This window comes from Rattus rattus, chromosome X, assembly GCF_011064425.1.
Source record: "Rattus rattus isolate New Zealand chromosome X, Rrattus_CSIRO_v1, whole genome shotgun sequence".
NCBI lineage: Eukaryota > Metazoa > Chordata > Mammalia > Rodentia > Muridae > Rattus > Rattus rattus.
In genome coordinates this window covers 127,570,439-127,597,057 of record NC_046172.1, presented here as the reverse complement: position 1 = coordinate 127,597,057, position 26,619 = coordinate 127,570,439, and the positions used below count along the sequence as shown (strand labels likewise).

The window sequence follows — 26,619 nt, the reverse complement described above, 5'->3', positions numbered from 1 at the left end:
TTATTGTTGTTCTGACTGTTGTTTAGCCCTATCTCACCTTGGTCCTACAAACTGTTAGTTGTAGACAAACATGTCTTTCCCTAGAATATGTTTAGAATTTTTTATTGTCTTCCAGTTTTCTATATGTCATCCCCTATATCTATTAATGATATGCATATATATGACTTGACATACAGATTTGTAATTTGATTTAGCATTCAAGATCAAGTTCAAAATCTTTCTCTCAATCATTGTCTGTAAAACTTTGCCTAGCTATTCCTATATACCAGTGCTTTATAGAGCAATCCAACTATTTTAGGAATGGTGCCGGCCTTCTCACCTCAGAACCCCTTTCCTCTTTACTTAAACAAAATAGCAAGAGTCCTCTTCTTGCATCAGTGACCTCACAAGAAATGCAGGCTATCCATTGCTATCCTGTTCAAGTGCTCTGCTGGACTGGCTTCATTTAACTTCAGAAAACACTAAAATTAGGCAAAGCCAGAAATGATGTGTTTAGGAAAATGACTGTGAATATCATTAAGACTAGACAAGTTAGAATGTTTCATTCAAAATCTTAAAAAAAAGCACAAATGTATGAGGACAAAATATTCTGTATTCTACACATGTGTGTGTTGAAAACTTTTTTCTCATGTCTTGAATGTGTAAGACCATACAGAGTGTGTCTATTCTTTTTTTGTAAGATTTATATTAGGCCACTTATAGCTGAAGCTGAATCCTTCTTTACTTCCCTAAGAAGTAAATACACATCCAGTGAAAACACAGAAGATGTATTGCAGACACATCTAAACCATCATTGGAGAGATCCCAGCATTCTCTATAATAGTCACAGAAGGGATAAAAGTTTACCATTAACACCATGGTAACTAAAAATAAGTATTCTTACAATGCTCATGTACAAGGCATAAAAATAAAAGGCAGAATCATGAATGTGGACAAAATTTTACAGCTAGGTGACAAAACTTCACAGTCATTATCTATAAGTCCCATTAAACTTTTGTACAAAGTTCCTAGTTGTTAGGCAATTGGAGTCATCAGCAACCTTAATAAAAGCAAACAGAAGTTTGTGTAGCAAATTAGGATGATGTCACTTTATATGTTAGTGCTATGCTCGCAAATGTTTTTTGAGATACTCAGCATGAGATACTGGATCTCCCATATATAAACAACACCAATAAGAAATTGAAATTGCTGAGAGTCTCTACCAGAGCCTGACAAATACAGAGTCAGGTGCTCACAGCCAACCATTGAACTGAGATCAGGGTCCCTAATGAAGGAGTTAGAGAAAGGACTGAAGGAGCTGAAGGGGTTTGCAACCCCATAGGAAGAACAACAATATCAACCAACCAGACCCCCCCGGAGCTACCAGAGACTAAACCATCAGACAAAGAGTACACATGGAAGGAGCTATGGATCCAGCCACATATGTAACAGAGGATGGCCTTGTCAGGCATCAGTGAAAGGAGAGGCCCTTGGCCCTGTGAAGGCTCCTTGCCCCCGTGTAGGGGAATGCCAGAGTGGGGAGATAGGAGAGAGTGGGTGGGTAGGTGGAGGAACACTCTCATAGAGGCAGGAGGAATAGGGAAGGGCTAGGGGGACTCCACAGTGGATATTGGGAATGGGGAGAACATCTGAAATCTAAGTAAAGAAAATATCCAATAAAAGGGGGGGGAGCGATTGAAATTGCAACAAAACCCAAGCTATCCAAATGAGCATTTTCATCATAATGCAAAATGTAAAATAAGATGGAAAGTACAATAAAACTAAACCTTTGGAACAGAAGCATGTATCAAGGTCTATTTATTAACAATTTCATTTTAAGAAAACATAATTTGCAAATGACTTTGAGTTTCTCTTGGGTATAAATAAAGGCTTTACTATTTTCAGTTGCACTTTCTAGAAAATTCTTCTGTAGCCAACTATATAGTACATTGCTCTTCTTTGTTGGCATAAAATATTAATAAATTTTTAACATGGTGTTTTTATCATTTGCTTAAATGTTAAGCCCCAATTGGACAGCTGACCTTTGCCATAAAGTTGGTTGTACCTTTTGTCTTCTTACTGTAATATAGAAATTTTAAGAAATGAAGAATGGTTTCTTGAATGAGAAATAACCTTTTTCCCAATAAGTATAGGCCTAAATTAACATGGACACACACAAACACATACACACACAAAAACAAACACATACACACACACATACACACACAAACACACACATACACACGCAAATGCATATCAGGTTTAAAAAATAATTTTAACTGATGGATATGTGAAGATTATCATATCTGATTGTTTGTATGTGTCTGAGTTTCAGTGGTAGGAGTGGTATCATTTAATTTTCCCTGCTCCTTAACCAGGCCAATTAAACTTCACTAAAGTGTCAGGTCCTGTCTCTAGAGCCAGGGAAAGAACTGCAAATGCTTAGATAAATACTGAAACTGCTCTGTAGATAAGAGTTCGGAGGAATAATTCAAAGTAATACTGGAAGCCATCAAAGATAGCTGTGCTGACAGGGACCCAGAACCAGTGGCCGAAATTCTGGTGTCATGAGCTAGAGCTGAATTCTAAAGCTAAGTGCTTTTAAAAAGTCCATCAATATTTAATAGGGTGAATTTTCAGAATTGGTCAGAATTTTAGCCACATTAATTCCATTAGGATCAAAGCTCCATAATGCTCTACCATGTCTATATTTATGTGCAAATTTCAACCTATAGCCTTCAAAGTTGTCTGTTGGGCTGTCTAAGGTCTCAATTTCTTTCCTCCTAATTTTGGTTCAATTACCTCTCAAATCTGTTTATTCCCTTGGCTTTAGGGTCCTAAGCTTCACTCTTCCCTCATCTGAAATCCTTTGAGACCTCTATTTTAAAATAAGCACCCTCTTCACTCATCTCCTATCATGACTTTATTACAGCTGACAAAGTTCTACCAGAGTCCATTTGAACCATCACTAAGGCTGCATGAATATGACTGCTCCTTGGACAATCATATCCAGAGATGATACCAGCTCACTCAGAAAATGTACCTCTTGTTCAGTATATTGTAGCATTGAGGAAGAACCATGAAGTTATCTTTGTGTCTGGGTCAGCTATTTTGTGTATATATAAGAGTGAAGTGTACAATGGAATGGATACCACTGGATGGGTGACCTGTCACTCTGTTAATGAGTTATGGAGCAGCCGAGCAGACTGCTTTATGGAGAAGCACTACTTATAGGTCTGTGCTGAGTGATGCCACTGTAATATAAGGAGAGAACAGTAGTTGATACTGAGACAAGAGAAGGTTCAAAGGATATTTCAATTTCCTATTATTGTCCTCTTCCTTCAAAGCATGTCCATATTTAGTTCTTTTATATTAAAACCCAATATTAAGACATGCTGAAGAAATTAAAATTAAGATTCCTTGATGACTACATAAGAATATAACAAAGTAAGAAAGAGGCAGAAAAATTACAATGAAGTATTGCTGAAGACGTATTTTCTACCAAACACTTCCTTTAGTACCAGAAAGGAAAAGTCAAGTCAAAGTGTGAAGAGACTTAGACATGGAACTAAAAACACTGGAAATTGTTATGATAGTAATGACAATCCATTGAAGAATCCAAATAAGGGACTGGCATGTATGAAGAGAGGACTGTTTGGAGGAGAAGTGCAACAGGAGGGAGAGGCTCAGTTAGGAAAGGTTCCAGCAATCCACAGACAAAGGCACTGGGTATAGAGAAGTGGAGCCAGGTCACACACATATGGAGGTACAAGTTTGACAAGACTTTATGAATAATAATACGAAAGTAAAATTACCTCGATATGAGACAATAGCAAAGCATAAGGTCCACAAAATACAACCATATGTCCTAGGCCTCTCTTTCATTGTGTTTGTATCATTCACCAAAGTCATCATCAACATATCTACTGAGAATGAGGAAAAGAGGAAAAGTTAAAATATGAAGTATGAGCTTATTGGCACTGACTCAGAATATCTAACAATTCAGACTGTTAGCCTATAACTTTCAATGATTAAGAAAGGTAATGTGTTTTTTCCCTCTGTGTTTTTTCAAGCCTAGTGACCAGTCACAGAAATTAACCCAAAAGCCATGGCTTCTTGAAACCATGTGCTTGAAGTGGCAGCGAGCAGCTGTTTACATGAGATCATCTCAGGGGCAGCCTTATCTATTTCCTCCACGCAGGGCCCATAAGGCCTATCATAATCATTACCTATTTGTTTGCAAGAGGTGATGGTACCCCTAGACTTCTCATTTACAGGTAATGGTTCTTGAGTTAGACAAAGTATTAGTCATTTTAAGCACGGTAAAACTTGGTTGGATATAGCAAGGATAGAGGTAATTATAAAAAGGGTTATGTTGACATCTGTGGAAGAAAGTGGCACCATAAAGAAACTGGGAGATATGGAAGATATTATCAATACCTTGACAAATAATGCTCCTTTCAACAGACTCACAAGACATGAAAGTATTTAAAATGCCTTGTCATGCTAGGCCCTGAGTATTATGGTGTGTGCTTGTACTTGGAACATTTGGTAGGTTAAGGTGGAAGGATCAGGAATTTAAGGTCAGTTTTTATTTCTTTGTGAATTTTATACCAGCCTTGGCTATGTGAGGTCTTGTTTCAAAGAAAACATATTAATGCATTCATTCTAGAAAATGCTTTCATGTTGTACATAATTTTATTACAAGATAATTTTCTAAAATCATTCTTTAACTACCCTATTTCATTCACTCAACCCAACCATGCATTTCTTCATTACAAATTGTGGAGACCTAACTGAACTTACAGAGTGTTACCTATTTGGGTCACAAGTTACCATAAAGTAAGAATGAAATTCACCTTGAAGACATCTATGCACACAGTACAGTAAGATAAACGAATAGGTAACAAGTAGTTGATAATGGAGAATAGAAAACCCAACCATAAAATAAAAGAAAATGTTAAAAATTACTTACTTCACTTGTTTGCAGGATTGTGAACTTTGGCAGTTTGTTCTTTGTACTGGCTGCACTGGGTTTCCCATCCAACAGTGATCCAAAAGAGAGGTTTCCAAAACTGTTCTCAAATTCAATGGAAGGCTTCAGTGTCGGAGAGATGTCAGTTGCCTGGTCCTGCCCATCCATGGGCCTTACATATGCAGTTGGTTTTTGTTGTCCCATGCTTGTTTTGCAGTAAAGCCCTGGTGGGAAGGTTGGGACTGAAAGGCCACTGCTGGGAGCTAATAAAGATGAGGCAACTAGGGGAGACCCAGGAGCTTGGACTGTAAATTCTGATTCTTCTGGTGAATTCGACTGAAAGATTTCTTTGAAAGCATCTTCTCCACCTGAATTAGGGTTATTATCTTCCTTTGCAGATGGGTTAGATTTTTCAGCCGTACCAATTTGAGGTTGCTCAGCTGGGTAGACAAAGAAGTCTTCCAGGCGGGTTTGAGGTGGGTCTTGTGTGGATGTCTGTATCTTGTTTGGTTGACTGCTAGCCTGGCATGCTTGTCCAGGGCTAGTGTTATGATTATCTCGTGGCCACTCAGATTTTGATTTTCTGTTGCTGTTTATTAGCGTGGAATTGAGTATCACGACTGAAGGTGGAGGCATTGGTGCTGAGGAGTGGGTATTCTCCTGGTGAGATGGGATCATCCGATTCTTTTGTTCTGGATAAAAGCTTGCTTCACTTTTGCTGATGGGAGTTTGGGGCACCGAATTCTTTGGGATGCCCACCAGATGATTCTGGCTGGAATGGTTAGAGAGCAGATCCTTCATTTCATCATAACTTCCAAGAGTGTTCTGGACTCGGTTGGCAAGGGCGTCCCCTTTGTTTGTCTAAAGTAACAAAAAGATAGGGGTGGGAGGAGAGAAAAATTAATATGTGTCTGCTACCTAACATCAACACTTCAAATAGATGCCATATATAGTCCAGTAAACAAAGCTCTTTAAAATTGCCATACTATCACATAATTTCATACTTTGTGAACTAAGGGAGGAAAACATAAATATTATATTGAAAGGTATTTTGGATCCCGATTAGAATTTTTCACAGATCTTCAGTGACCATTTTTAAGATTCATGTGGAGTCTCATTCATACACATACAAACTCTCTCTGTGTGTTTCTCTGTGTCTCTGTGTCTCTGTGTCTCTCTGTCTCTCTGTCTCTGTCTCTCTCTGACTCTCTGTCTCTCTGTCTCAGTCTGTGTGTCCCTGTGTGTCTCTCTGTCTGTCTCTGTCTCTGTTTCTCTCTCTTTCTCTGTCCCTCTCTCACTCTGTCTCTCTGTCTCTCTCTCTTTCTCATCTTCCTAGGAAAGGGAAATAGAGAAAGTTATGTATAAATGTGGATAGAGACTGGAATAGGAGGATCAGTTAGAGAGAGGGAGAAGAGACCCAAGGAAGGAAATACAGTGAAAAATAGCTAAAACTAAGGGTCATTTGAAGGGTAGTATCAAAGTCTAGTGTAATAGGCACTTCCATATATATATATATATATATATGTATATATATGTATGTATATATATATATGAAGGCAATCTAAATGAAATCACTAATTAATGGGGGAGACAGCAACCCATAAGACATAGCTTGTTACCAAATGAAGCTTCCAGAACTGGGATTGGGACATATATAACTAATTGAGTTGTTGGACAAAGGGGTCCCATAGAAATCCCCGAACAATCCAGGATGTAGCCATGACTCTAAAATGCTCTCTACAAACTGATGGAAAGTTGACATTGCTGAAAACAAGATCTAAAATCTCACTGAACATGGAAGTCGATCTGTTGCCTACATAGAGTCTTTATCTCTAAGAGCTAGCATCTTTGGTATAGGGATGCTTCATACTACCAAAGGGGAGGTATAAACAGCAAAAAAGACACAACCCTTTGATATGCAATGATTTCCTGCTTGCAAGAAAACTAAACAATATCTGATTTGACTGAAAGTCTATTCCATGAGAGAAACGAGTACCTGACCATGCTAGAGTGATAAAGAACCTAAGACTAGATAAGACTAAATATTTCTGCTCTTTTAAAAAAGTAGCAATCAAATACTCCTTAAGACATTTCACATAGTCATATGTCAGTGCCCTGCCCAACCATCATCAAAGAAGCTTTCTCCTACAGCAGATTGGGGCAAATAAAGAGGCCCATGGTCAGACATTATGCAGAGAATGAGAAACTTTGGAACATTTAGCTTTAAGGGGGATGTCTAATCAAAGTCATCACCTTGGGGCTCAAGGAAGCCTATCAAAAGTGGAGGTGAAAAGAGTGTAAAAGCAAGAGGGAATGGAGGATACCAAGAACACATAGCACTCTAAATCAACATGATCAAAAATTGGATGGACGAAATAACAGAGACTGAAGCAGCATAGAAATTGTAGGGGTCTGTATATCGGGTCATAGGACTGAGAAAAGTAGTGGACCTAGACCCTCATCCTTAATCAAGAAACAATCTCCAACTAATAACCACTTGCAACTGAGTACTTTCTTCTAAGGAGTTTCAATGAGTATATAAACCACAATTTATGTTAGGCCCCAGGCCTAAGAGTTGTTAGTTGGCCAACATAAAATGGTTTGAATTGTATTGTTTTGAACTTTATGTATCATTTTACATTGTTTTGGCAATTGTGTCCAATTAATCTTTTACTTGCTTACATATTGTGACTTTCAGTTTTAGTGTTTTATATGAGATTCCTTAGTGTGCAAATGAGTGTGGCTCTGTTTCTTGTACCTGCTCTTGAGCTCTTCTCCTCTTTGTTTTGTCATTTTGTTTTTGTGTTAGCACTCAGAAGCCTGCTTGTTTTCTAATGAGAGAAAGAAAAGGGGTGAATCTGGATTGGACAGTTGGTGGGGAGGAACTGAGAGTAGTAGACAGAGGGAAATCATAACCAGGATACATAATGTGAGACAAAAAGGTAGTTTGAATAAAAGAGGGGATTTAGAATGAATAGTGAGGGTAAGTGGTTGGTGTTCTTCATGTTCTGCCCTTAACACATTTATTGCAAGAGAATGTTAAGGCAAAGTGAGTAATTTAGCAAAACAATAATGAAATAAAAACAGAAAACCCCACTAATTGTGGGTTTGATGAGATGGACTGATGCATTGTACATTAAAATTAAAGCTATCTTCTTATTGGTGGTTGGGTCACAAGGAATGCTTGATTTGTGTGACATATTAATCTTTGTAATACATTATACCATAAAATGCAAAGCCTGTTTGATAGAGAAATCAGTCAAACTATTCCTTCCTCACTACACAAACTTTAAACAAGGCAATGGATTAAACAACGTCTAATTGAGCTAACTTATGACTAACATGAATCTAATTCCTTAATCAGAGAACTGTAGAAATTGCTGGTGCCTGCCTACATATTCTGGGGGCGGCTGTGTTTACACATTGATGATTCATACTCATTTACTTTGAAATGCTGCATTGTTCATCAACAGTGACTCAAGCTCTCCTGTGTCTTTCCAGTAGTTAGAACATTTTTTCAAGAATTTAAATGTGACTTAAGTAAATCAAAATAAAGTTATTTTTTCAAAGCAATGTTAGCCTGATGTGGAAGCGTCGAAGAGGCAACCAAATCAATCTTTTGAATAATCAGCTGCCTATCTCCATCATATCCTTGTAGGATATGCTAATCTCCTAAAATGCCAGATTATTATTTTATGAAATAATTAGAGACTTATATTTTTGCAATGAAGAAGCAAAGCTTTTATGACTAAAATAAGGATAGCTGTATACTTGGAAATAAATCTGATGAAATTCAGTTGCTAATTCTCAAAATTAACTTTTATGCTTCTCTTTACATCTAAATAGGCTACCAAAAGAAGATGTTTAATTCAGAAAAGCAAAAGACTTCATTATGCCTATGTAGTACTATTGTGGCACCATATGTTACAAAAAGCAAAAGCTACTATTATCCTAGGTATCATTTGTCAATGGAGCCATTAGTTACTTAAGATCCCGTATTATATGGCCTTTATGTCATAGAAACCATGAGCATGCCATGCTTTCCATGCACAAAAGTAGAAGGCAATGTGGTCTACAAAAGTTAGATGTTCTACATTCAAAGTATTACAAATGCCCCCAATACTTCCTTCTCTCTTAGGCCACACGAGTGTTGTATTTATTCAAGTCTCAGATATTAATTTCTATTTAAGTATATATAACTCTATTGTCTTTGCATGTGAAGATGGGAAATATGAGGAAGGATAAAGTGTGATAGATTAGAAATTGATGATATCACCTAGAGAAAGAAAAAATGGACTGAGAAGATTGGGCTCAAGAAAAACATTTGGAGCACATGCACTTGTAATAGACAGAGTCAAGAGGGGCCGGGAAAGGACCCCGAAAGGGAATAATCAGAGAGTGAATCAAACTAGGAACGTTGGCCTCATTATCAGAGTGATCTCCACATATTTAATTCATGTCATGTGTTAATTCTTAGACATTTGTAAAAAAAATTAGGGCAGTTAGAAAAATATGAATTTCAAAGACTATAAAAAATATGCTAAATATATGCTAGGAGATTTCTGTGGGGGATGGAGGTCATTAGGATTTGAATAAATACAAGTCAATTTTAGTTTGCTTACCATCAAGAACATCTTATGTTGCATCATATGCAACCATGGTGCCAAAGTAGTGATTAAACAATTAACATTCTATGGAATTCTCAGTAGAATAATTGCCCTGTTTTCAGAAGCACATTTGAAAGGCATATTTAAAAGATATAGATAGGGAGAAATCATTTTTAGTCCCTAAAATTCCCTAGGTTTACCATTTTTATGACAGAAATTACTTTTTAGCAAAGGCAAGAAGAAACTCTTTGTGTATAGCAATTTCCTTCAACTGACTTACACAATGAACCATTTGGACAGCAGCCAAAGTCAGGATGTCTATTCACTCCCTAAATATAAAACAAAAAAATTCCATTGCCTTAAGATCCCACCAAGAATCTGATACAAGTCTGAAATATTTTCAGGGTTGTTCTACATTCTTAAAAACATCTATCTCTCAAGTCATATTATTATATGTTACAAACACAGATACCTATCTACATCAAGGATCTCACTCTACCAGCAGAAACAAAGAAATTTAACTTCTCACTCAAAATATCATGGGCATGCTTAATGGATACAGTGGTAGTGCATTTCTACAAAATATCCTTATCCTTTCCCACTACTACCAGCACAACAATACCCCTTGCTGTGAGAAGTCACTCCACCCTCTAGATCCACATCAAAAGGATCCACATATCTTCTATCTCATTTGCTTACAAGCAAGCTAGTAAAATGCCTGTTGTTATTTTGATGATATGTAGAAGATATATCTTTTTATCAGTAAGAATAATGTCTAATTCTTAATGACTCTTCATTGATGTTTACCTATTAGAGTTACCTTAGTTTCTGAGGCAATTTTTAAAACATATTTTGAACAAAGAGAATTTCTAAACTGGCAAATATCTATCAGTATGATGTCAAAATTAATAGAAGATTAAATTTTTTTAAAAAGCCCAGAAATTAACATCTCGCTATTCAGTATATGTAGCAAAGGTACATTTTCATTTCCTGTCTAAACCTACAGCTATTAAAAACTTGAGGGATAAATCTGACTCATCTTTATATCACCAAAAATTGCTACAATTTTAGTACAGTGATTCTTAACCTACCCAATGGTGAGATCCTTTAATAAAGTTTCTTGTATCGTAGTGACCCCCAACCATAAAATTATTTTTGTTATGACTTCATAACTGTAATTTTCCTACTTATATGAATTATAATAAAAATATTTGACACACAGGATGTCTATGTGAACCCTGTGAAACAGTTGTTTGACCCTCCAAAGGGGTTGTAACCCACAGGTTAAGAACTACTTCTCTAGTATTAAATTATCAAATAAATTGTTGCAGAATTTAACAGAAAAAATTATATCCCATACTGTGCCTCCACCAAATGAAAGAACATATAATAACTTGAAGCAAGTGATACCTATAAAAGGCAAAGGGCATGTCAACTTGGTTACTACTGATTGAACAATAACTTGAAAATACCTTGGAAAAGTCCATGATATTAACGTTAGGTCAAAAATGAAAAGTTTAGGGGATGGGGATTTAGCTAAGTGGTAGAACGCTTGCCTAGCAAGTGCAAGGTCCTGGGTTTGGTCCCCAGCTCTGAAAAAAAAAAAAAAAAAAGAAAAAAAGAAAAGAAAAAAAAAAAAAAAAAAAAAGTTTATAGGTTAAAAATAATATTTATCTATAAAAGAAAAATATCACCACATATCATTAAGTAAGATAAAATAATATGTATGGTCTTAAAATGTAAAACGGGATTTCTATTATGGGCTCACCTATAAAAAATTTAAAGCAATTTAAAAATGATTTCTTTTTCCTTAGCACAGACTTTTGTCTAAAAAATACCAAGGTATTCCTTATGTACATTTTTCATGAAGACAAAATCTAATTCAGTGAAAATGAGTGTTTATTTCAAGTTAGGGGTTAAACGATCCCAATAAGCTTCTGTAGCTTTTCTGTACACACAAGCTACAGGAGTCAACTAGAACAGTGGTAGCCTGTAAGAATGGAGGCTGCATTCCTCTTAGATGAATTTCCTCAGAGAGCAATTGTTTCAGAAGGCCTCATGACAGGAATTCTATAGGAGATAATTTAAGGTTGAGTTTACTATCCAAGCTTTGTAAGTTAAAAAATGAATGAAGATCTGCACAGTTTGCATAACAGATGTGCTGTGGCTACAAGTAGGATATACAGTGATCATCCATATGACAAATACTGGTAAGGAAAAACACTCACAAGTTAAAGTTAGGCATAGACACATAGGCATAGATACATAGCCTCAAAATGTCCACTATTAACAATCACCAGACACTTCATAGTTCAAAACAGGTGGACAGGTCAATTTTCTGCCTCCCTACCATTGGAGAGGTGACTGTCATCTAGTCTTATAATTTCTCAAAAACTAGGCATGACATAGAAAACCTAGTGGAGCCTGAAACACATCTCTCTACACCTACATTATCTCCTCTCACTATACACAATAGAAACTTCTGATGTACACTAAATGTTCCTTTTTTGCCCACCAGCAGCTTAGCAATCCTGTTAAGAAGGAAGATACTCTCAGCAGACTTGTTTGAAAATTCTAAACATTTCAAAGATGAAATTTAGCTGTTTCAATCAATTATAGACTTCTTTAAATATGGCCAATACTTTACTTCTCATTCTACATAATTGGTTGATTCCTTAAAAGTAACCAGTGTAGCCATTATTTTCCAAGTAATCGCAATCTCTCTATCACCAAGGAAATGCATTTCACAAGTATTTTCAAGCATGAATTACATGTCTGCTTTGTGGCTCATGACTAACAGCGCTGATTCATTTAAGCTTTCTGCTTCTCATTACCTTAGGAAATGCAAAGTTCCCTCAGTTTGCTTCTAATGTTATCTACAAATCCGTAGTGTAATTTCATTGCCAGACTAATGTGCTAAGAGGCTATTGTACCATATTATTTCCTTTTAATAAAATAAGCAAAATAATTCAAATTTTGAAGTTCATTTTTCTTCTATTTTTTTGTGGTATAACTGAAGTATATAATTTAGTAATTTCCTTTTTTTCCTAATTCTGATATTTTCACAGTTAATCTCTCTGGGCCATGAGTTGCCATTGCTTCCTTTACATATAATAATGGCACGAAATAGAACTTTATGTACTTTATGGATTTTAAGGCAAGGTGTTCCAAGGCATTTCATTGGATCCTCACAACAATCATTCAAATAACCCTCCATCAGTCTTGGTCTTTACTTCCTTTAAAACAAATGTACTTGTATAAGCCACTTAAACCTTTCTCTACTCCAGTTTCCTCATTTTTATTAAGTCATGAAAATCTGTAAAATAGCACTAGCAGTAGTAATTGTAGTAATAATAACAAGATCAATTTTTAAAAGGAGGACTAATGCACAAATGTTATGAGAGAAATTAACCACTTTTTGATTGGACTTAAGTTCCACTCCATGAAATGAAACTAATGTCTGTCAGTGTTCAGGCAGTTAAGAACTTGAGACTACATAGGTCATTGACCTGCACGAAAACCAAACACCAAAACTTAATTTTGCTAAAGGAACATAGCAATCAAATGATTCTGAATGATATTCTGCTATCAAACCCATAAATCGTTGCCTCATTCAACCTTCATGAGAGAAGCTTCTTCCCCTAGGTAAGTAACAAAAAGAACCACAACTCAATAATATGCAGAGAATGTGAGTCTTTGTAATTCTCAGTCCTAAATGGAATGTCTTCATCAATCCCCTTCTTTCCTTCAATTTTCAGGACTCTATGCAGAAGAAAGAGCTAGAGACTCCAAGTGTCATTCAGACACAGCAGGACTAATGTTCATATAAACTCACAGAGACTGTGACATATTCAGAAGCCCTGCAAGGTTCAAGCCAGATGGGGTCCTAGTAGCAAGAGGGAGATAGGGACACTGGGCCCCAGCCCTAACCAAGAATCTATCCATAATTGATGACTGTTGGCAAAGGCAAAATAAGTTTTCTGCAAAGGGAATCCTACTGAGGATATAAACCACAGTTTATTTCGGTCCTCAAGCCCTGGATTAGTTAGTTGGACAACACAAAAATGGTTTCAATAGTATTTATATGGGTGGGGCTTTTTGTATCCTTTTACTTTGCTTTGCCATTTTTGTCTAATTTATCTTTTACTTGTTTATTTTGATTATTGTTTTTTGAGGGTTTTTGTGTGTCTTTCTAAGTTCTTTGTTTTTGTTTTGGAGAGAGAGAGAGAGAGAGAGAGAGAGAGAGAGAGAGAGAGAGAGAGAAACCATGACGCTGAGTAGACAGAGAGGAAGAGAAGGACTAGAATGAATTGATGGATAACGTGATCAAAGTTATTGTGATTGTGTGATATTTTGTTGAAAAATAATAGCTAGGCAGTGGCTGCACACGCCTTTAATTACAGCACATGGAAGGCAGAGGCACACAGATCTCTTGAGTTTGAGGCCAGCCTGGATTACTGAGTGAGTTCTAGTACTACCAGGGGCTACACCGAATAAAGCTTGTCTTGAAAATGAAAAGAGAGGAGAAGAAACAAAATAATAAAACATAAACTTGAACAGAAAGGCAGGGAAAACTATGAAGCAAAGAAAATATGAAGTTGCTGAGGAAACACCTAAGTTCTTCGACTTAAAATTCCTCAAAAAACATGGGGACAATTTGTACCCCACTTATTGTAAGGATTAAAAGTATACATATATAAAGCCCTAGTCTAGAGTAGGGGCATATTATTTCCTCACAAGTCTTTTTATTCTCATAAAGTCATGTCATATGGCTTCATTATTCTTAGGCCCCTTTCAAATCACTCTTGTCAACACCTTAGCAAAAACTTGAGTTTCAAAGACTCACACTACAAATATCCCCAGGGAGAAAGTTCCTATCAACAACCAAATCTTAAGAAAGTCAATATTCTTTCCACTGTGAATATGGCACAGTCCAAGAATAGAAATAAATTAGTAAACAGTATGAAAGAGTCCCATATTGTTCATCCTGCCAAGAAAAATCAGCAGGTGCAAGGGAATGTACCTATTATTGTCTATTTTATGAACCATTGATAGTATTAGACATACTATAAAGTCCTGATTTAAGTTTGGTACTGCTTGATGGCTGTCATTGCTATTGACATTTTTGGATTTTCCAAAGTCAGGATGTCCTTTCCCCGTGCAAGATAAAGTCCATATTAATTACCTATCATTTTCTACTTAACCATTTCCTGTGCATTCTCCAATCCCTGGCAATTGTTTGCCCATAATTTTTCTATGGTCATAAATTATACTTAGACATTAGGTCCAATAATAAATTTATAGTTCTTATAGTCCCTGACTTCCTAGAGAAACAGTAGCAAATATGTTCACTAGAGAATTTTTTATTTCCTCGGTTCTCATTAAATATTCCTTAACTTAAGAGTTCTGCCTATCAGTTTTCTTTCCAGGACTCAGCTCTTACCACCCTTTACTTCTTTTCTGATGTCACCCTTGGTAATGATGACAGTATCTATTCTCACAGCTTCCACATGTCCCTCAAATCTCTCCCTTGACCTCTCACATAAGCTCTAGATGTGGGTCTCCAGTGCCTTTTCTGTGTTATCCCACATGTATATCAAATGCAACATGGTCAAACTTGAATTATTTTATTTACACTACAGCATCAATGTTGCCTTCCTCTTAAACTACTTACTGATAACCACCAGGTCTTCAGGAAAGAAACTAACAAAACAAAATGTAGACTAAATCCTTCTTTTTCCACATTACATTTAGTTAGGAACCAAGTCTTATCATTTCAACCTCCATACTTTATCATAAATCCATCCTGTAATAAGTTTCTCTTAACAAATAGTTCCTTAAACTTCCTCTCTCTATTTCTATCACCAATGTCATCACTCACTTACAACATACTCTTGTCACTAGACTAGAATTTTCCTAAAGGTAGGGACCATATTTTGTTTCTATTTGTAAACTTGTCTAAGATACTCATCAGCACATAGTGGACCTTCAAAACATATAAATAAACCATATATCTGAATATGCACAGATATGTGTACTACATAAAGCAGATCAATTGAAATTGGAAAAATGCTGTGTTTTACCAATCATTTAAAAATTAGTGGTTTATTCTGTCAGCCTTTGAAAACTTGAAAGGTACCCAAGTGTCTAAATCAAGAACTCTTTACTCATTCTTAACAAAGCAGCAAAACTCTTGACTTAGTAGCCACCAATGCAAACTGCTAGCTTTACACCAAAGCAGACTCTGAACCTACTCTGTATTTGTTGAGAACTTCCCTTTTCTAGAAGCTACTGTCTTTTAAATGATACCCTTCTTAAATCACCTTTTGAATTCATTCATCTCATCTCTTTTATTGGTTTAGTCTCATTAAAAATTATACTACTAAAAAGTTTTACTTTAAAAAACAGCCAATTGCTAGTAATAACATTAAAACTCTTCCCTTCTAATCTCTTTCTAGTTACTTCTAATTTCTACCACCAAATAATCATCCTAAAATAAATACTTGGAGCCATACATGTTTGATCATTCATGAAACCTAATAGGAGGCTGGATGCCACTGGAAAAATCAACCTTACATCATTCTATAATCTGGTTGAACAATCTCCCTAGTCCATGCTTATTAGCCAGGAAGAAACATGATGGGTTTCTTTTCCTCTTGCCAAGAAGCCAAGGATTTTCAAATGCTTATTAGAGCTACCTACCATGAATCCTAAACCGAACTGGAAAAACAAGGGGGAGCATCTGTTTTGCATTAGATGGCACTGATTGGGAAGATGAGTAGTCCTATCCATTGGCATTTTAATAAGGTCCACAAGGGTTGCTCAGCTAAACACATAAAGAACAGAAAGAATTTTCTTATAACAAGGGTTGGGCTGTGAGGGGCTCTTTGAAGACAGAAAGTCTTACAAGTCAGAGAATATGAATTTTGTTCTTGCACACATCTTTTGAAACTTTTAATTGCCCCCAATTTAACAGTATCACTTTTAAAATAAGTTTTGTTGTTTGAAAATAAAGTTAGTATTAATAGGCAGGTTCAAAACTATAGCAAGAAAGTATTGTCCAAAAAGATAAACTACATACATATTCAGCTACCTTGTAGGGCTCCCCAAAAAGATCAAAGCCTGAAGAAAAAAGATCTTCTTGTTGAACTTCTTGACTCCTTCATTCCCATTCCCTTTTTTTTTTAAAGTGCACTATGGTCTTGTTCATAGTGACTGACATGAAAAGGAAAAGACAAACAGAGAAAATGTTAATTAACCATGAAGAAATGTAGATCTCCCTAGTTATGCCTAAGAAGAAAAAAAAGATGCAAAATCAATTCTTTCCAACACAGTGCTGCATAGAGAACCCTGTACTGAATTTAAAAATAAGGAGAAAAAACCCAGAAATTTGTTGATTAGAAATTGTACTCGTGGCCGTATAAGTATGTAGAAATCTTCTCTTTTGCCCTTTTTGATTAGCAGATGCAATTTCACAGTATGAAAAGGTAGTCTACTATGCAGAAGAGGGATAAATTACGGTCATGTCATGCTATTAACTACCTGGGGCCATGAATCCACATATGTCACACAATACAAAGAGATAAATTATTAAAGTATAAATCTTTACGTAAAATGGAACTATTCCCAAAGCCTATACCATATTTTAATGATCACTGGTGAGTTTCCAGGCATTAAACCATCTTAAGTGGCAGTGGACACATATGAATCTTAACTAAATTATTTAAATACTTGGAATCTTTTTTTGATTGGAGACATATATGTGTATATGCATACATACATATGCATGTGTAAAGGCATGTGCGCGCGTGCGTGCACACACACACACACACACACACACACACACACACACACACACACTTTACACTGCTCTAGGAACCCTTTGGGAAAACTTTTAAGAAAGGAAGGATCCTAGTTAAACCAACAAATTATTGACTAGGAATGAAAGAGGTTTATGGCAGAAGAATTAATTGCATTCAATATAAAGGTGTTTTAAAAACACCACTTCTGAGAGTTTCATCACATTTGAGGCTTTTCCATTGAAGTATTCAGAGATTCTAGACAACATTTAAGATCTAGTCTGTACCCCTGAGGGTTACAGAATTGATTGCTTCCATATTAAGAAAAATCTTAACCCACAAAGGCTCCTGTCTAAAGGAAATACAGGAACAAAGAGTGGAACCGAGAATGAAGGAATGACCATCCAGGGACTGCCTCACTGAGGGATCCATAAAATCTGCAGTCACCAAACCCAGTCACTATTCCTGCTGCCAAGAAGTGCTTGCTGACTGGAGCCTGTTATACTGGATTCCTGAGAGGCTCTGCCAGAGCCTGAAAAACACAGAGGCAGATGCTTGCAGCCAACAATTGGACTTAGCATGGGGTTCCCAATGGAGGAATTAGAGAAAGGACTGAAGGAGCTGAAGGGGTTTGCAATCCCATAGGAAGAACAACAATATCAACCAACCAGACCCCCCCAGAGCTTCCAGGGACTAAACCACCAACCAAAGAGTATACATGGACAGAACCATGGCTCTAGCTGCATATGTAGCAGAGGATGGCATTGTCTGGCATCAATAGGAGAAGAAGCCCTTGGTTCTGTGAAGGCTCAATTCCCCAGTGTAGGGGAATGCCAGGGCAGTGAGGCATGAGTGGGTGGGTGGGAAGGGAAACATCCTCATTGAGTCAGGTGGGGGAATGGGAGAGTGGGGTTCCAGAGGGAAACCGGGAAAAGGGATAACATTGGAAATGTAAATACATAAAATATCCAAAAAAAATTAAAGAATTAAAAAAGAAAGTTATTCTCTCTACCATGCAATACTTTAAATTAAACTCTAAATGTATATGGGTTATACCAAAAGTTGAGAATCTCTAACACAAATATCTGAAACTCAAAATGCTACCAAATTTGAAACTTTTAAAGTGCTTACATGATGCCACAAGTGGAAAATTCCCTAGTTAATGGTATGTATGAGAGGTCAGAGTGAAAATTCAGGCACACGAATCATATTCCTTCATAATGGGAGCATAAGATTTATATGCAACATAAATTTCCTGTCTTTTCCACATGATATCTATGTATGGATCTGGGAGGCACAATTACAACTAGCTTATCAAAACATACCCACTGGCATAATAGTGGGATAAGTGTTATAAGAGTAACACTTTTGATTGAATTTAAATCCCAGTCCATAGGACAGATCCTATTACTGGCTAAGTCATAGACCATAAAGGAAAATCTAATTCTATTATTCTGCTTTTTAAAAGCACACACTGTGGAATTGCATCTAGGATTTAATCATTAAAATTATAGATCAGTATAGTTCTCAACCCTTATCAGAGAAATTTACTTTTCAGTATATGGTAAGTAATCCTTAACTAATAAAATGCAGATGATAAAATATTGTGGAATTCTCACTCATAAATGAGGCACAAATTCCAGCACATCTGAGGCTCAGATGTCACTTCAGAAGAGATGGTAGAACGATTCTAAGAGCCAGAGATAGTAGACACAGACATATTATTTACTCACTTTATGGAGCTATTGTATACATGAACTTACAGCAACTCTGACTGTATGCGTATGAGATGCATAAGAACGATACATCAAAAATCCAAGCATGGATGAGGAAGGGGTTCATGAAGTTCTTCCCCTACTGGCAAATGTGGTTCTTTGAAGAGAAAGAGTCAGTTTTCTTAAGAATGTGGCCCATGAGAGGCTACACATGCTATGCTCTAATAGATTGTCCTACATTCATGCACAGTTACTGGATTTAATAAAAAATGAACACACGTAATTGGGAGGAAAAAGTTTTAATGAGAGATAGGGAAGAAACTAAAGAGTAGGTACTATGGGTAGATTTGACCAAACATAATATGCATGTATATGAAATTTTAAATAAAATAGAGGCATGTATAGTGATGCAGGCCTTAACCACAGCATTGAAAAGACAAGGAGGCATGTGGATTTGTGTTGGTTTAAGTAATAATAAGCTCATATATTTGAATACTTAGTCATCACAGAGTGGCACTACTTGTGAAGGATTAGGGGGTGTGGCCTTGTTGAGGTTGGTTGTACCATTTTTGCAGGAATTGTGTCACTGGAGGTTGACTTTGAGGTTTCAGATGCTCAAGCGAGGCTCAGTTGCTCACTCTTCCTGCTGCCTGCAGATCTGAATGTAGAGCTCTTACTTCTCCGGCACCATGTTTGTGTGTTGCCATGCTCCCTGTGGTGGTGATAATGAACTAAACCTCAGAAACTATAAGCAAGTCCCAACTAAATGTGTTCTCTTATAAGAGTGCCTTTGGTCTTGGTGTCACTTCATAGCAGTAGAACACTAAGACAGGATCTCTGTGAGTTTGAGACAAGTTTGACCTCTATCCTGAGTTCCAGGTCAGTCATAGCTATATAGTGAAATTCCATTTCAAAAGAAAGAAAGAAAATATTTCAAAATTAGTGGAAAAATCAGAAACATGAAAGTGAATTTATTTATATAGTTATATAAATATGCATAACATGGCTATCAGGTAATTTACATATGTATTCACATATATACATATGTATTATTTATATGGATGAGTTTTCTGCCAAACAGTAATACTATATTAAAGCATAAGTCATTGAAATACAAATTACCATGATTGAAAGCAGGAATCAAAGATATATATCAGTATACAAGTGGAGTTAGAGTTTCTGAATACATCATAAACTCGAGTGCCTAGTTAGCTAGTTCCCTTAGGAGTACTGTAGACATCATCTACAAAATAAGGGCCTTGAGCAGCAATTCTCAACTGGTAGATCCTGACTCCTTTGGGGAATTGAACAATTCTCTCACAGAGGTCAACTAAAACCATCCTGCATATCAGGTATTTACATTATGATTCATAACAATAGCAAAATTAGAGTTATTAAGTAGCAATGCAAATAATGTTATGGTTGAGGTCACTACAACATGATCAATCATATTAACAGGTCTAAGCATTATAAAGGTTCAGAACCACTTGTCTAGTGCATTAACTATGCACTTTAATATGTAAGGCATATGTGATGCTAATTCACTCTTCACAGAAATCTTTAAATTGTCAAACTCAGTACTTGGATTGATGGGGATATTGTCAACATAAATGACCGCTAGGTTTCCACTTCGAATTGATGACATTTCTAGAGTATTCAGCTGTACCTCCAACTTTCATAATATAGAATATGTATAGCTCATAATTCGTGAGGGGCACTCCTGAGTATGTTCTGCAAGTAATATCAGTTTGTTTGATCCCAGACTGAGGTCAAAAACCTTACATAGTGTGGTACCATGTGTTCAATGTCCATGTTGAAGGCTGATTTGAAATTAACCAGGCATAGTAAGAATTTCAGTCCTTTTACTGTGGCATTGTAACCTCAATACCACAAATAGCCACAGGTAAGAGAAACGTATCAGTTTGTCAGAAATATAAGAAAAATGTGTGCACAGTGAAATAGAATAACAATTTTAGGTAGTATTTAGCATTGTAAAGGTGGGAGGATATTTTTTTCAATAGAGAAGGACGTTAATTTCTTTGCTTTCCATAGCAGACGATTTTCAACAGAAAAGCAAAAACTGAAGTCTCCTGCTTCTGAGTAAATGTGAGCAAGACGTCAGTTTCCTTGCTATCTGTTCATTTTTGCACCTGACAGCTCAAAATGACAAACCCATAGATCACATTTAATCCTCCCATGAAGAAAACTGAAGTGCTTTGGTCTCTTGGCTTTGCAAACTACCTTCTTTCTCCTCTGAGGGAAAGACATAATTAAAATCCTGAAGGCAAAAAAGGAGAGAGAGAAGAAAAGATAACGTGCTTTAAGTTGCATGACAGCCCTTCAAGCGGCCAGCAATAAGGGTACTTTCGGGGCTTTAGCCCTAGCTTTCATTTGTTAGGAGGCTCTTGGCTGCATTTTGTATCAGTTCATTAGCTACCAAATTCCAGATGCAAATTTGAATAGCAGATTGAGCATGCACACGGGTGTTATCTGTTGCCGGCAAAACTGCCTGCTGCATTTTTTAACACATCTAACAAAGAACAGTTAATTCTCATATCTCTGTGAGAAAGAATTTACTCTCCATAGAGTTCCACTGATCTTGGACAGCAACCAAATAGGTCCAACTTTTTCCTTTCAAGCCCAGCATGGTGTTGTATTGAAAGTTTCACATGGTGAAGTTTAATGAGGAATGAACTACACGGTGATGAGGTTTTCAGTGTATAACGTCACTGATTTCTGACTGAAACCAGCATTACTAATTTGAAGCACCAGCTAATTAAAACCATAGCTATGTATTTAGCCTCTTGTTATACCTACTGCCGTTTATAATTATGAGGCCCTCTTTATCTACTCAATTAAAGTTCTTACAATTCATGCAGGTTGCATTTGAACCTGTGAACCCTGCAGAGACTGCAGCAAAGTCTGTCTATCCCCCTGAGGATTTGATGCATCTTTATTCTGGGGCTTTTTTTTTCTTTCCCCGTGGAAGAGCAGCTGTGGAGCCTAAATAGAAAGCTCAAGCCCGAAAGGAGTTAAGGATCACATTGATGGACAGTCTGAGTTTGCTCAAGAAGACAAGAACAGGCTGAGTCAGTCTCATTAACACAGAACCCATCTTCCTATTGAATAAAGTCCAATAAAGCTTCTGTAAAGTACTCTAGTACATATCTGAAGATAAAATCTCTCTCTCTCTCTCTCACACTCTCACACACACACACACACACACACACACACACACACACACACACACGGTTTTATATCTTTTATATGTTCCCCATCTCTGTTCCTCTCAAGCTTAAAATAGCAGATAAATTCCATTCCTTTATACCGGGGAAACATAAGATGAGGGGAGCTGTCCTAAGCTTTAAGTGAGTGTCACGGAAGACCTGAACTTGACTTCCTCCTCTCTTCATGCTGAAGCCATTCCTTCTCGACTCTTCTCTTTCTCTCACACACTCTCCTAATCTTGTCCTTAAATCTGATCTCAAATGTAGGTAACTCTCATTTTGTACATTAGAAGCCCCAGGTCCATTTGTGCAGCAATAAACCCAGGGCACATGCAGATTCGATGAGATCTGGAAAGTTCAATTGTACCATATCCATTAGCTCACAGTGGTAGCTTACTTGGCCGACAATGCAGACTTTTCTTTTAGAACAGGAGCGCTAAAGCAGAGAGACACTTTAGCAATCATCTGGCTGTGTTGCCCTCATTTTACAGATGAAGAAATTTAACTAAAAAGGGTAATGGGCTCCACAGCAGGTTCCAAGTAAAATTCCGAGCATGGAAGCCAGGTTTTCACATTTTCAGACCAGCTCTCTCCCTCCACTACTCAAGGTTTGACCCTCCAGTTCCCAGCATACTCAAGAATAAATGAGTCTTCTTTGTACACACCGGCAAACTTTCCTTAGGACTGCATTGCTTTAGAAACTGTCAACAGGGAAAATGTTTAGAAATTTGGTTTGGATTTGAGTAGAGTTAAAAAGAAACATTTACTTTTATATTCAAAGGTACAGAACCTAAAATTACTATAAAAATTAACTTCATCTGCTGGGATTGGTAGAATAATAATAATTTATGTCTGATTTGCTTGAATATTTCATGAAACTTATTAAATGACTCTTGTTTGCTTCATTTACTATTTTACAAACATTAAAAAGTGCTAATATTTTTAAATATTTAAAATACAATATGTTAAAGTACTGCTGTATAATATGGGATTGACTGTGTTCTAATATAACGGCATTAAGCCCCTCTATACTAACATTTTTCAGTTTCTTAGAGGAATGGGCCAGTGGGCATCCTTTGGTTCCCTCTGATCTTTACTTAGTAAGACAATAGTTGCACCAATACTACCAGAAATTATGGTGGGAGAACTTAGAATTTCAATAGAGGATACCTTCTGAAAAATGGGAGTAGAGATACATTTTACCCAGAAAGCCTATAGAAGCACTCTGGGGAGAAGAGCAGACCTTTCCAAAGTCATGTGTCTGGCCTCTCATTCATGTCACCTGCTAGCCTTAGCCTCATGTCTTCTGTTTCTTTCTTTCCTTTTATCATACAGACTACATTTATTGAAACACAATCCCTATCATGCAATTTCACCCATTTTAAGTGCACAGTGCAATGACATTTATTATAATTACTGAATTTTACAACCATTGTGTTATGCTTTCAGGGAAAGCTTGACCGATCACAAAAGAAACTATATGTTTTAGAGATCACTCTGCCCTACAATTCTCTAGCCCATACAGATCATCAAGAGCTTAGAACTTTTTCATTTGTTTATTCTTAATATTTTACCTTCATTGAATGATATATGTGGTCTTTTATATTTTGCTTTCTTCATTAAACCTAACTCTTCCAGGAATATCCAGGTTGCATTGAGCAGTACCCAGTCCTTTCTAGAGTTGAAAACATTCCATTTCCTGTGTCTGAGGGCTTTATACTACTTCTTAAAATGGATCAACTGGCACATTCTTTTTTCCAAATGTTTAATTTTTTACTTCATTTATTCACTTTATATCCTGCTTACTGTCCTCCTCTTAGTCACTCCCACTCACAATCCTTCTCTTATCCCCCTTCTCCTCTGAGCCATTGGGGTACTCCTGTAGTATCTCCCTGCCCTGGCACTTCAAGATTATAGGAGGCTAAATGCATCCTCTCCCACTGAGGCCTATCGAGGCAGTCCAGCTAGAAGAAGACACCCGGTACAGGCAACAGCTTTTGGGATAGTCCCTGTTAACCAGCACATTTTTAATGATTTAATTGTCATTGTCTATGCATCCCATTATTAAAGACAGAAGTTTTTATCCCCTCCCCTCCCCTTCCTTAGTCCCCCATTCACAAAGACACTGGGGACAAACAAAAGAAGATTTTTGCTACCTGAGGTCAATAGGGTCAGTCCATGTAAGCCACCTGTACAATTGGGACCCTCCCAAACAAAGTTCTATTATTGGGGATTTTGTTTATTCTGGCTGTGTCTCACAGAATGTCAATAAGAACCCACTGTTGAAGGCAATATGTGCACTTCTCATTGAATCCAGAGAAATCAAGCTTGTGTCTACATAATGACTTCACCCCTATGGCCTAGTGGTTATGGCACTGTGGTAGTAACCAATGACTGATTAGCTTTATGGCATAGTTCATGAGATGGGGACCATCCCCAACATTAGGTGGCCAAAATATCTGAGACTAGATACGCCAGGTACCTAGGGGAAATCCAAATACTATTGTTGTGTTAAAGGAATGAACACCTAAAAAGTATTCCCAATAACATTCTGCTGTAATCATAGATCAGTTCCTTGCTCAGCTATCAGAGAAGTTTCCTCCTTCAGCATAGGAAAACAAAAGCAGAGACTCACACCTGGACAATGTGCAGAGAAAGGGAGACCTTGAAACAGGTCTAAGTGGTATGTCTCCATCAAATCCCCCCCTCCATAAAATGCTATGCTGATTTGTGGAGGGGAGTGACTAAAGGGTACAGAACACTGAGGAAAAAAGGCAAAAGACTGTAAAGTCCAGAGGGTACTGAGGAAATCAGGAAACAAGCCCCACTAAATACAGCCGGACCAATGCACATATGAACTCACAATCAGTGGAAGCATCTACAGGGCCTGCATGGGTGTGCGACAAATGGAGTCCTAAAGCTGAAAGGAAGTGTAGACATGTGCCCCCATCAGTAACCCAGAAGCTATCTCCAGCTGACAACCATTCACAAATGAATAATTTGTTTTCTCTGAGGGAGTCAGAAATCTCAGAGAATAGAGAAACAAACCACTCTTAAGCACAGGCCCCATACCCAGCAATAGATGGCCAACAGAAAATGAACTCAATGATGTCTTTAGAGGTTCCTTGTCTCAGTAGTTGGGACATTTATGGGCTTGTTTGCTTGCTTTCTTGCTTGTTTAGTTTTATGTTCAATTTTGCAATTTAGCTATTTTTATCATTTTTTTATTTACCCTGCAGGTGTTTTGTGTATATATTATGACTTCTGCTCTTGTGCTTTTATAGGATCCCTATATGTACAAATGTGTATGGTTTCACATCTATATGTGTTTCTCATGCTTTTTGTGTGACTCTTTTTTTTCTGTTTGCTTTGTCCTATGCTGCTTTGTTTTGGTTTATATCATTATTATTCTTTATGTGCCTGTTGTTTTGTAACTAAAGGCAGAAGACTATATATGGGAAGGAAAGAGGATCTTAGAGGAGTTAGGGGAGGGAAAACCATAATCAGAATAAAATGTGCAAAAAAATCTATTTGCATTAAAAAAGAATAGAAAAAATGAACACTGAACTTGAACTCTTACCCTTGATTAGTACATCTTTCAACCTTCATTACATTAGCATCTTTTGGGATATACTGCAATCTCTTCAGAGATGCACAGTTAGTCAGTATGTAGAGAATTAGATACGGTGGACTTCTCAGGTTTAAACAGAGCATGCATATCACATCCTCTTCCCTAAGAATCAGATATCACCATGAAAGAGTGTCCAGAAAAATTGCAGGAGTCATAAGTAATTGGAGTCTACATCCAAAGAACAGTTACTGGATATGAAAGAACTATTAAACACATGAACTCAATGTGTATAAAACCAGCTCAAGATTAAGACACCCCAAATCCCAGCATAAATAGGGAGGTGCTCATGACTCCAAATGTAACTTAGCAGCTACTGGCTTTTGATGACCAATGAAAGGAGTCAGTTTTCTTCAGGAATGTAGTCTGTGAGAGATGACCCACGTTCCAGTAGGAGATCCTACCCATGTATATACCAGTAGCATTAACTAGATTCCATGTATTGATGTGGGAGGAATCAGAGATGAGGGATTGGGGAAGCAGATTTGACCAAATCCCATTATATGCATGCATGAAATTCTCAATTTGTAAAAAAGAAAAGAAGTAGCATGTGGTCTAAATTTTAGACAAAATTATTTTGACTGGCCTACCAAAACTCCAAATGAATAGATATTATAGCCTCATAAATGACACTGTAATCTGTAACAAATGTCAAATATTAAGGCTGCAATGATAGTTAAAGTATTTAC

General features: G+C 36.9%; 1 protein-coding gene across 2 annotated transcripts in view; it reads right to left on the bottom strand.

Annotated features, from left to right (window-relative positions):
• LOC116888269 (AF4/FMR2 family member 2-like) overlaps positions 1-16,743 on the bottom strand; it is a 173,571-nt gene extending 156,828 nt beyond the window's left edge. Inside the window, exons 1-2 of one of the 2 annotated variants that reach the window (XM_032889546.1) lie at positions 16,655-16,743; positions 4,955-5,815 (exon numbers count right to left, since the gene is read on the bottom strand). In XM_032889546.1, the coding sequence (XP_032745437.1) occupies positions 4,955-5,755 (801 nt within the window). In that variant the 5' untranslated portion in view covers positions 5,756-5,815; positions 16,655-16,743. Of the gene's footprint in view, positions 1-4,954; positions 5,816-16,642 lie in introns of both variants that reach the window. The other variant, XM_032889545.1, reaches the window with a different exon arrangement.
• Between the last annotated feature and the right edge of the window lie 9,876 nt (positions 16,744-26,619).